The sequence below is a fragment of the Chelon labrosus genome, assembly GCF_963514085.1.
Source record: "Chelon labrosus genome assembly, chromosome: 14".
Lineage (NCBI taxonomy): Eukaryota > Metazoa > Chordata > Actinopteri > Mugiliformes > Mugilidae > Chelon > Chelon labrosus.
This window is the reverse complement of record NC_140347.1, coordinates 10461234-10473735: the sequence shown is the minus strand read 5'-3', so window position 1 is coordinate 10473735 and position 12502 is coordinate 10461234. Positions and strand designations below refer to the sequence as shown.

Below are 12502 nucleotides of genomic sequence, written 5' to 3'. Positions count from 1 at the left end.
GTAAGTGGCTAGGGTTGTCTGCTTTACGTATAGCATATCATTTATGCACGAAATGCCATGGCACGCCCAGATTCTCCAAAAACAGCAATTCTCTGATGGCAACTATCATCTATTAACAGAAAATGTTGCCTTAAAGTGATGTAATACCTCTGCACGCAATTGGACAGTCCTACAACCGGATGACGTGGATGACTAAAATGTGCGTGGGTGGGGAAGTGGTTTTGGCTTTCAGGCTGCTCCGTATACCCTCACCAAGAAGTATTAACCTCCAAATAGCCTCAGCGAAATCCAAAATGCACCCGCTTTTTATCTTGAAAATAAATACGGCTATTGTCGACCTAATGCTAGCCGACTTGAAGAAATCAGGGAGTGCTAAGATGATAGGCAGCCGGCCTTGCTCCCTAATTTGAGCACTGACACAGGCAGGCTGAGTGCTTCTTCAATAAGTGGGGCCCCCGCTGCTTTGGCAATTATGTAACAAAGCTGACCAATGATTTCTGCATTTGTTGCACTACCGAATGGCGTTTTTGATATCACACGAGAGCGGGCAACGTGGAACGCCGCGGCGGCTCAAAAATGAACTTCCTGTCAGGAGGCACTGGAGGGGCAATCATGCACAGTGTGCTCGTTTGCATGTCAATGTAGCCTGAATGCAATTCCCCCCACTGACCTTCCGCTGCGATCCAGATTCCTGGCGTCATGCTAGCGCGCAGGGCTATACTTAAGCTGTTAGGTGTGGGTGATGCACTCGGCAACTCAAACGCCAAGAAAAACATGCACTTGCTCGAGTGCAGGTGGAAGAGTGCGGGGGTGGGGTGGGGGCGGTTCTTTGAGGTGAAGAAATTCTCATGGACATCTAATCTGCTAAAACGGGATGGCTAAACGCATCCCGGCAGCGTTTGATACCTGTTTTTTTGATCCGCAGATGTGAATATGTGATAGTGGGGTCCTTGAACTTGGAAATAATGAGTGGGGGATATGATGGCTGTATTGAGCTGTCAGCAGTGAATGCGTCGGATATGTATTAATAATTATCCCATCACCTCTAGAGCTGTCAGCCCTATAGAACATGAAAGACCCTACCCAGGTCTCCTTCAAATCAGGCCCAGTTAATTGCTTTCAAACCGAGCCGCCTTTGACCTCTCCACATGGTCACTAAAGGTGTCCCTGACTCGACCGGCATTGTTATGCAACGAGCACTCCGTCCTCTGCCGGGCTCTTTAAAACTCCATTTTCAAACCCACTTGGTTCAAGGGTATTTTGAACACCTCCATCTGCGTCCTCGCTGAACGGGAATTATTGGGCTATCAAAATATTACAGAAATGATATTGTTCACCATCAACGGGGGGAACATGCTCCGGCTTCGGCTACGTCTGGCCAGAATCCACACAATCTTTTTAATGGAGAGCTTTTAGAGGATTAGGAGGATTAGGTAATCAGACTGGCTAATACAGATACCTACAAGGTTTGGTTTTACAAGTAAGTGGATACAGTGAAGTTGCGGGTGAATTTTCTCTCTGGAAAAAGTGCCGCTAGCATGAGTTTGAGAAGTTTGTCGGCCAGGAAGCCAAAAAGTAGTCTCGCGGTTAACGCCTTTTGAGTTTCTTGTTATTTGGGCCGTAGAAGAGGCGACACGACAGCAGCTCGTGAAACACGGTAGCGCGCAGAGTCTCCAGGGAGACTCTGGCTCTGAAGCCCAACAGTTGCCCTCACATTCATCGCAGCCCGTGTTTTGTTATTGTCCTCCAACACAAACTCAAAGAGTGCGCTTCAGTCACTAAAGGGACTTCTGATTTTCATTCAAGCGTGCTCTAGAAGTGGGCGAATGGCCTACAGAGCTAAGCGGCAAGCAACTTCCAGCCTGGCTCCAAAGCCAGACAGGTGTAAGAGCAGCAGCAGTAGTTGGAGGGTAGGTAGCATCCGCCCGTGTGCACACTTTCTTTCCACATGCGCAAACATGCACAGGCTGTAAAAACCAGCTGCGGCCGCATGAAATTCTGTGAACTGATCCCGTGATCACACAATTGGATCCTCCATGCAGGGAGAGATAAATAACCCCGGCGAGGAGAGGACTACATGAAACGGTTGGAGCATATAGCAGCTTGACATTGGAACAGAGTGATGGAAAGTGAGGGAACCAGCAGCAGCCCACATGGAAGTCTTTATTTTTAGCTTAGGTGGTTATCCTATAACAATGAGCGAAATCAAAATGCCTAGTTTGAATTTAGGAGGGAATTCCGACAGTATTATACTCTGCAGGGGTTTTGTCAAGTAGGGCAATCGGTCAGTTGATGGTGTTGGTTGTAGGACAGGAAATTGACTATCTGGGAGTTTTTGGAGCTTGGCCAATGCAAGGCCTAAAAGCCAGAGTCTCTCAAGTGTCTCAGAATACCTAAAAGCCAATCATGGTCTCCTGGATTAACAGAACACACTGCTACGTAACACGGTGGGAATTGTGGGTACCTTCACAACACTGGGGATTGAAATTTAGTAGTCTTTTGGACATAAAAACCAACGAAGAAGCAATTTGGCACCCTGGTCTCTAGTTTTAGACAACTGCTCTAATTAGAAAATAAAAGGTCTGCGCTTTGGGGGACGAAGACAGCCAAGGCAGCCCGCTTGCATCATGACTGTAACTACAGGAACCAGCATGTTGGGAGCTTGATCCACATACAGACTAAAAGGCTTTGGTTGCTTGCGACAGTTCTTTCTGCTTTTAATCCGTCTCCGTGGAATCTGTGCGGCGCAATCGCCCGTGCACGCAACAAGCGATCAAAACATGTTCGAGATACGGCGCAGAGGTCACGCCGCAAATGTCAGCTTGAACCGAGCTGGCAACATTTAACAACAGGCGCAACATAAAGCAGACGTGAGCTTGATTATGTCTTGCCTCATTAATGTCAACCCGGCCCGGGGCCAAACTGTTGCTAGTCGTTTCCAAAAATGTGTTTTTATCCGGCTCAAAGTTTCGGCCGTGGCTCGAAAACTTCAAAATCCGGAGAGAAAAATTCAACTGTGTCCAAATGTGCATGGAACTACAATAACCAAAGGAATAAACACAGAGGCTCGGCCATTTGAATGAAACATCTGCTTTATTCACTGTCAGTCAAATGGCAAACTATCGCATATCGGCCCTTTTATTTTTGTATAGGCCCTGAAATTATCGCACAAATACGATAATTATCGTATATGTGGCGACACTGCGCCCCTTTGTGTTCCATGTGCACACTCACGAAAACTTCCTTCCCCTGCATGTTTGGCCATGTTTAAAGCCAAGTCTATTCTGCGTCGGATAATGGTGCAAGGTTTAGAAAAAGGAGATTTGCGTGCAAGAGCCTGAATGTGTTTGCAGGCTACCTGACGTCAAATCAGTAGGGTGGTGACTTATCGCTATTAGCAGAGATCACTAGCACGCAAACACTGATAAATTAATTGGACTTGTAGTTAGGCGTGTACATAAGAGGCATATCAGAGGCAAACGATTGATGGAAAGGGGGTTTGCGGCTGCTGTTTCATACCAAAAGTTCAGTTTCAGTCATACAGTGAGCAAATTCATGTGTGCTGTTCTAATTCCAGAGCATGCCATCGCAAAGTAGATGTGTCCTAGATGTTTATTTTTGTGCCGATATTGAACCCGAAGGATTGGAATATTTACTGAAGAAGAGGCTGGGAAAAAAAAAAAAGTCACAAAAACACACCAAAAAAAAAATCCTGTTCAAGTCTTTAAATGCTGTCAAACATCGGCAATCTTGCGCATTTCAACACAGATGGTGCTGTAGGCGTTAAGAGGCACGCACGCGTCTTGAAAACAGCAATAATTAATACATGAGTTTTTAGCACTGGTGCGGTCCATGAGATGAGCACGGAGGCAGAGGACGGCGCTTATGTAATGAAGTACCTCCGCTCTGCTTTCTGCCTCAGAGTTGAAATCAGCAGGCTGAGTAAAAGAGGAGGATATTAAAAATTCACTGTCTAATGTATTCATAAGATATTCAAATGCAGAGCACGGCGGCGGCTGGCTTCTGGATCGCTTAGCTTTACAGGAGAAGGTGTTTGGGGTCACTACCACATTTTCTAATATTGCAAAATGAATGCACAAATGCCTTCCCAAACAGTCTCTTTAAGGCCGGCATAACAATTATACAATTTTCCGCTGTGCTAAGCCCCACAGGTTGGCTAAAAGTCTGAGAGAGGCTGACTGGTTCCGGTCTCCATGATATCAAGTTAGCCGTTAATGGCTGTCACACGGTGCCGCTTGAGTGATTCACGGGGGAGAAAGAGAGAGAGAGAGAGAGCCAGAGGAGCATTTTTTTTTCTTCCCTAAGAATTAAAGCTCAAATATGATCTTCATTCACTGCCTTGAGAAACGCCGAACGACTGCTTTTCCAACCTGAAAATCACCTTCCTGTAGCGATCACCTTTTAGTCGGCTGAGCGGCGGGCCCGCTAATGCTGTTCACTGATCTCATCATCTCTGTGGAAACACGGGGCCCACGCTTTCTGTCACCCGCGGAGGGGTGAAGGAGGAGGTGGGACTCGGCTGAGTCATTGCTACTACAGCCGCGGGCCAAGGGGGCAGAGGAGCAGATCTGCTGCCTGAGCCCTCGTCACAGCGGAGGGAGGAGAAGCTGTGCGGGGAAGTGGCTCATCGGGCCGCTCGCTGCCTCCGTGACTCGGGCAATATAAATGCTTCCTCTTGAAAATGATGTAGTTCGGACGAGTACATGTCTGCAGAGGTGGTTTTTGATATGCATATGCTTTGTGTGTGTGTGTGTGCGCCTCGGACCAGCATTTTATATCCTAGCCTGAGCAATTTGCATATGGGGAAGTGTAGCATCCAACGTTTTTGGAGTTTACGCCGTAGAAATGTGCAAAAGTGATGATAACCCGGACGCCTCAGGATATTAAAAAGGTCTTTGTTTAAGTTGAGGGACATGTGTTTTGTTAGCTTGTCCCACACTAGGGACAATCAGTTTATCTACAAAAGCAGACCATGGACCAAAGTTATATCAACGGGCTTTTAAAGGGGAACTACTGTTTTTTACAACCCGGACCTTATTTCTGAAAATACGACCGTTTACTCACCCATATAACTTTTGTGTAATTTGTAGTCTTTCGGGAGATATATAGATTTGCGTATATCCGTATAGTGGGAGTGAATGGGGCACCGAAATGCAGCCTTTAAATAATGCATTACCTGCCGCGAAACTCATTAATTTCACCAATATTTTGTTATCGTACGCTAGTGCTATTCCCCTTTGAGTCCGGAGTTACCTGTTATCATCATCCGGGGTCTGAAGATTGAGCTACAGACCCCGGATGATGCCTTCTGACCTAGATGATGTCATCTCTGAGCACCGCGTGCTTGTTTACCTGTAATTTGCTACCCCGGATGATGATAACAAGTAACTCCAGACTCAACGGGGAATAGCACAAGCGTATTATAACAAAATATTGGTGAAACGAACGAGTTTCGCAGCAGATAATGCGTTATTTAGAGGCTGCGTTTCGGTGCCCCAGTCACTCCCACTATATGGATATACGCAGATCTAAATATACTCTGAATGACTCCAAATTACACAAAAGTTATATGGGTGAGTAAACGATCGTATTTTATGCCAGAAATAAGGTCCAGGTTGTAAAAAACGGTAGTTCCCCTTCAATCTGCAGATCAGGCGAGTATCATATAGATTTAATACCAAATGGAGTATGTGAAATAGTGGAATACATAATTATTAAGAGAAGTATTATGTATTCTCTATTTTCTCTGGAAGAGTTTTTATCAGTCATACATTGGTAGACATACGTAATTTTAGTTGGAATGATTTAAGGACGTTATTCTGTGTTCAAACACCTGGTGCTGTTACCATGTTACCAAAAAGAGATATTTTTTGCTTTTTGCTGCGTTTATTTCAACCAAATAATTCATTTGAGCAGGGACTGACTTATTTGTGTGCATGTGGATTTGGATGATGACTTTAAATGAACCTAACCACACACACACACACAAAAACAAATTGGCGTTTCAAATTAAGAGAGCTGATGAATTCAGTCCCAAATTCTGTTCCGGTCATGAGCTCCTCCTCACAATGTACAATACTTTCTATCTTAAATTAGTTTCTGTCTAAGAGCATGCAAGGTAGAAAAAAGAGGGAGGGGATGAAAGCAAATATCAGATTAACGCAGAAAAGCCAAGAAGAATCATTTAGCAGCCATAAACCCAAACCAGAATTAGGATAATTACGAGAAAAGTCCACATTTCTAGAACGCTGCGCGGACGGGCGCAGAAAAAAAGCCGCCAAACTGGATGATGTTAAGCTGCACTAACTGCTTGTTGTGACTCGAGAGAGACGACTCAATCGCCCCTTTGACCGGCCGACTGCACTGAGAAAGCGCGCATTGTCCCGGTGTTTTGGGTGGATTATGAGGGGACATGTCACAACAGCAGGTTTTTGACAAGGTCTTGGGTGTCCGCCGTCGTGCGCATTACTGTCAGGAATGCCGATGAGGCCTAATGAGGTTTTAATCCAGCCAGAGTCATTAGTGGCGGGTCATCTTAAAACAATCTGGGGTCAGCCCGTATTAAGGCTACAGAGGTCCACTCCAACTGGGTCACTGAGCATGGCCCAGACACTTGAACAACTTCTGCTTGTTCCGGGAAAGGGGTTGTCTCTTGTTGGCTCTGCTTCCATTAAAGTATTTGCCTTGATTTATCATTTGTAAATTGCTTAAACTGAGATAATTAACTAAATTTGTGTCATTAAAGTGTTTAAGAATTTGCATCTTCTCCTTTGGTGTAAACTCTTCATTTATAAGACTTCCTTTCATATAAAAACGCTTTTCTGGTCCGTTAAAGACCCAGGAAACAAGTCAAAGCACGTCCTCTGATAAGTGGCGTGCACCTTAGAGTTCAAGTCATTCCCAGGGTGGCTTTTCTAAACTTGCTAAAAATGTGTCAAATAATAATACGTTTTGCCCCAAGAGTGCGGTGAGTCATCAAGATTTTACAGTATGTTTACAGAAAGGACTTTGGGGCTGTTTAGAGTGCAGATTTACTGTAAGGATCTCTTTTGAAAGCATCATCTCCTCCGGGTGAGGTATAGTAATCCAAAAAGCTCGCTCTGTTTGTTCTCACTGGGCTCTTTCAGGGAGAGTGCTGTAAAATGTTGGTGATTATAATCACGGTGACGGCGATAATGACGTACCGTAAAGGAGGATGGAGGACGTACTCGAAAGCAGCTGCAGAGATGGAAGCGGTTGTTGATACGCAACATCTTGTGAACAACTATTATGTGAAAAAGTTTCTGTACACAATATAAATGTTTGAAGCATAGACTGTATATAAATATGGACTACGTCTCCCCACTTCCTTGCAATGGCCAAACTGAAGCTAGTTTCCAGGGGATTCGGTCAGCGGCATCTTGCGAATTTGGAGCCAGAGTCTTCACAGTACGATCCGAGAATGGAGACACAATATCAATTCACGATAACACGATATCAGTTTTCGTTGAATTAATACTGCGCTCTGCTGTACCTCCACCAGTTACAAAGAAATGTTGGATTATACACTATACTTATATACTATACTTATATATATATATATATATATATATACACACACACACACACTTTATTTGTTTTTTTTCAACTCTCACAGCCCTACATGACCGCTTTACGGACATTTGACATGGCAATTTGTAGTCGTCATGATGTCACATCCTGTTTCTTTAACGTCAAATAATTCACTAAAACGAAACTAATAAGAAAGATTGACACTAGAGCATGCATCGGTATTATATTAACTACCTAAAATGACAGAAATTATCCTTGAAAAATAACGATTTGACATCTACTTTAGTGTTTTAGTTTGGCTGAAGTCCCGCCCACTAACCTGGAGGGGGTGGAGCTTATGACCTATACTGCAGCCAGCCACCAGGGGGAGCTCTACATGCTTTTGCTTCACTTTTGAGGAACAGTTCCGCCGTCCATATTTATTTACAGTCTATGGTTTGAACCTGTCCCTAAAATAAATAAAACCCCGAGTAGGACAGTCATTGCATCTGATTTAACAAAAAAAAACAACATTTACATTTACAATAGATCAAATAAAATGTAAACCTGGAACTTACACACTGTCACCTGGCTCCCGTTCTATTAAGCTTTACACAGCAGTTTGTTATCTTTCTTTACCTATCTTCTTTCAGCTGAGTGTTTAGAGTTTTGAGCGTTCCCATTTTGTCTCAGTCAGCCTTGAAGCTCTGATAATCCGCACCTCGAGACAGTAGGCTGGCGGTTTCCAGTCGCTGTGCGTTACCTAGGTAGCCGAAACCATCTGACGGAGTTGGCATCGCCCTGGTAAACACGCTGGAGCTTCACATTAGTATTCAAGAGCCACACGGTTAGAGTATGATTAATATTTCTCCTACATCCTTCAGGTGGATAGAAGGAAATACGTTTAACAAGCACATTTGCAGTATTCACTACTGGGCTTCAGGGACCTTTGTCGTGTCCTCGGATTGCATTTGCCATGTGGTCTTTGTTGCAGCTTTCTTTGATTTGCACATACCGTAATTATGCCTGCCGTTTTTTTTATATATTTGTGATATTAGTACCAGTAAAAGTGGAAAGAGCAGTAGTTAGTGTTACAGGACAAGTCCAGTAGTAACACACAGTAGTGGCGTGATTACAGCAGATGTTTTTTTTGCTCCGGGATCAGTAGTGGTGCAAGTCGGTGCAGCGCTAACCGTAGAAGCAGAGCAAACGAGACATTACATGGCGCACACATAAGCTCCATCTCTTCACGGATTACAGATTCCATACAATCATTTACTTATGGGCATTGAATCCTAAAAATATAATTGCCTGTGTGTGCGTGCGTGTGCTCTGTTTAGAGAATTTAAACGCGGTAGCACTTAATCCAGACAGCCAGACACTTAAAATGAGTCATGCACAGAGCCGGAGATAATTGGTGTGCATAAGACTAGTGTCAGAAGGTTACAGGTACACACCTCTCCCTTCTAAGAGGCTTCTGAACAGCTCTGTCATCACGGAGACTAAGCGTCTGCCTTGTTCCACTGGAAATGTTGGAATTAATTGAACTGAATTGTCATCCGTAATCTACATGTTGCTGCTTTCCACCGGCCGGGACACCGCCGCCTTCCGCTGTTTGCGCTGTAATTGAAATTTCGATCATGAGGTGTAAACATTTAGAAGCGTCCCTGTGAATATTCATCAGCTTCGCGAGGGCCTGTCGAGTGTCGGCGGGGAGAGTCGGAGTGGCTGATTTGGGGCTGGCTTTATGCTTGCGTGTGTGCGTGTTTGTGTGTGCTAAGAGGGTTTGCCCTCCGCTTATTGACGTGTTTCTTCTCCAAACAGCCCCGTCCCAGGTCAGCCAGGTTGTCGAGGAGAAAGTGCAGCAGCGCAGCATCCAGCTGTCCTGGCAGGAGCCCCAGCAACCCAACGGCGTCATCACGGAATATGAAATCAAATACTATGAAAAAGTGAGTGGGTTTGTATGTCTTTGTATGTCGGTATGCACCGCTTATATCCATATAGTGGGAGTGATTGGGGCACCGAAACGCAGCCTCTAAGCCCTCTCCCCTCTATCTCTAAACTTTGCATCCGCATTTGCCGACTCTGCAGTTCACATTCCATCTGCGTGAATGGACGAGATCCTGCAAGTACCTTCTTTGTCTCATAATTGCAATAATGAATGAGATGCTCATAAGATTTTAATCAGGCCTCAGTCCTCTTCACAGCCGCCCCCCATGCACATGGTAGCTGCTGCTGCACTGCCAGAATTAGCAATCTGCTACTGTTATCTCCTTTCCCCCTTCCACATAGATTACACCGCCGCTTTCCCTGCGTCTCAAATCTGAACGCATCAGCTCTTTAACGGCGAAGGTTTAATGGAGTGAATTTAACCCGGGCGAATCAAAGGCAGCGCCGCACCGCTCCGATGCCAGCTCCGCCGGCCACGGCGCTCTCTCAGCGCACCGACGAATCAGTCTCCTGTGTCACGTACTGTGGCTGCGGCCTGCCCAGCTGTAAAAGTGGAAAATTGGAAACAACGACTACACCCCTAACAGACCCTGGCATTCCATTTGGGCTTTTAGCGAGCAAAACGTTTACAGATCAACAACAGAGTGCACGGCGTTTGTGCAGCCCCGCGCGTCTAAATGTGTTCTTCGATAGAGAAGATATTTTTATATGTCTTCACGCTCTCTGTGTGGCAAGCTGCAGAATTGCATAATAGTCATTTCTAATCAAAATTCAAAAGGGTTCACATCCAAATTGGAGATCTTCTGTAATCTGCGCTGGTATAAAGCAACCAACGTCGATGCCAAATTTGAATACTTTCGTTATTGTTGTTAAAAAGTGAAACTCAGAAGCGAGGCAGCTAACGGAATTAGCGCTGTACGACTGCGTCTGAGTTTTGCACCAAAATTAGCATTGAAATTGAATCGGCGATCTCTGTTTCTAAAGAAAGCCGACTCTAAATAGAGGTCAATTTATGACATAGAGACCGAATCTGGAACCGACTGCCAAATGTGGATGTTTTCATCTCCGATCGACACATTTGCGAGCACTCAGTCAGATGAAACTTTGTTACGCGACGTTCGCTCCATTTAGAAAGTGCAGGTAATTACATCCTCTGAAGTATAGCTGTGTGTTCAAAGCAAATACCTTTTAAAGATAACAGCACTTGACTAGGACTCAATTATGAGAGCTTTCTTTTCCCTCGCAGCAATCAGATGTTTTTTGTTATTGGTAAAAAAAAAAAAAAAAGTGAGGAAAAAGAAAAAAAGATGATTTCTCTCCCCTTGCAGGATCAGAAGGACCGGATCTACTCCACAGTGAGGTCCAGGTCCACGTCGGCTACCGTCAACAACTTGAAGCCCAGCACGGCCTATGTGTTCCAGATCAGGGCTTTCACAGAAGCAGGGTACGGCACCTATGGCCCCAGACTGGAGATTACCACCAAGGAAGAGGCCACAGGTAGGTTTAACTGCAGTGTTGTGTTCTGATCTGAATACAAAATGGACTCTGGGCAGACGATAAGAACTTTTAATCACTTTTCATTACACTGTGCAGATTGTTTTATTACATATTTTTTTTTTATGAATGTTTAGTTGCATTTCCTTTATTGAGTCCTTAAGGGGCAAATTTTCTGAATTTAACCCATCCATTCCTTCACGCAGCAGTGTGTATGCGAGGCGCAGTGGAAGCAGTTAAACCCATGTTGATGTGCAGCTTTTTAATTGTCCTAAAACGTCTCACTTTAACACTTTAGACTGACGTGGACAATGCCGTTATACCCTCAAAAATCCCATTCTGCTGGTAGATACACCGATCAGCCATATCAGCCATATCACTGTGACCACTGACAGGAGAAGTGTTCTGCTGGGAAACTTCTGTACCTGGCATTCATTGGTGTGGATGTTACTTAGACATGTAGCACCCACCTAGACCAGACCAGGCACCACAGGACACCATCAGAAGGCTAAATTCTCTGATGAGTCACAACTGTTTTGGAGGCACAAGGAAGACCTACACGATATTAGGAAGGTGGTCATAATGTTACGCCTGATTGGTATATATACATATATTTTAGTTGTAGCACAGTATAAATTGTTCGTCCAGCTTAGATTGATAAGGCAGCAGCAACAGGAGATTTCCTATCTGTCCCATCCACTTTTACATGAAACGCTCACTGAAGGTACTAGAATGACTCCAAATGTCCCAAATGCTAATCTCCCAGCAGAAACAGAGTTTGACCACAGCGCACTTTTTCAACTCAACAACTGACGCCCAACCTGTTAAGCCGCCGCAGCCCAGGGAAATCATTCGCTTTCAAGCAAAGCAAACACAAATTGCTTTGACTTTATGCTGACTACACGTCGTGGGAAAAACCACCAAGCGCAAGGACAAGCTACTGTAGTGCCATGAGGATAAACTCATTTAAATCTAATCAGCTGCATTAGTTCTGCCCTGGGCCTCACAGCGTGTTGGGAGATTTGGGGTGATCCTTATGAGGAGTTGTGGATCACAGCGTCCCGCATCGTAAACTGCCGTAACCATGGTCACACATAAGGTCACAGTATGAGCCTTAAAAATGTCCCCGTCAACATTCACGCTTCGATATTCAAAGCCAAAAAGCAGCCGCTGCTAAATGACCCAGTCTTGTCCGTTTAAAGGGGAACTATTGTTTTTTCCAACCTGGACCTTATTTCTGGCATAAAATACGATCATTTACTCACCCATATAACTTTGGTGTCATTTGGAGTCGTTCGGAAGATATTTTGATCCAGCGGAGCACCGCTTATATCCATATAGTGGGAGTGACTGGGGCACCGAAACGCAGCCTCTAAATAACGCATTATCTGCCACGAAACTCGTTCATTTCACCAATATTCCCCGTTGAGTCTGGAGTTACCTGTTATCATCACCTACTAACCTCTGGTTGTGGAAAAACTAGCAGTAGCAAATTACAGGTAAACAA

The 12502-nt window shown here is 44.7% G+C and overlaps 1 protein-coding gene across 3 annotated transcripts in view; it reads left to right on the top strand.

The window, feature by feature from the left end:
* Positions 1-12502, top strand: part of epha7 (eph receptor A7) — a 90784-nt gene that overhangs the window by 54863 nt on the left and 23419 nt on the right. For all 3 annotated transcript variants that reach the window (XM_084560389.1, XM_084560388.1, XM_084560387.1), the window contains exons 4-5: positions 9376-9500; positions 10830-10998. In XM_084560389.1, the coding sequence (XP_084416515.1) occupies positions 9376-9500; positions 10830-10998 (294 nt within the window). The remainder of the gene's footprint in view (positions 1-9375; positions 9501-10829; positions 10999-12502) is intronic.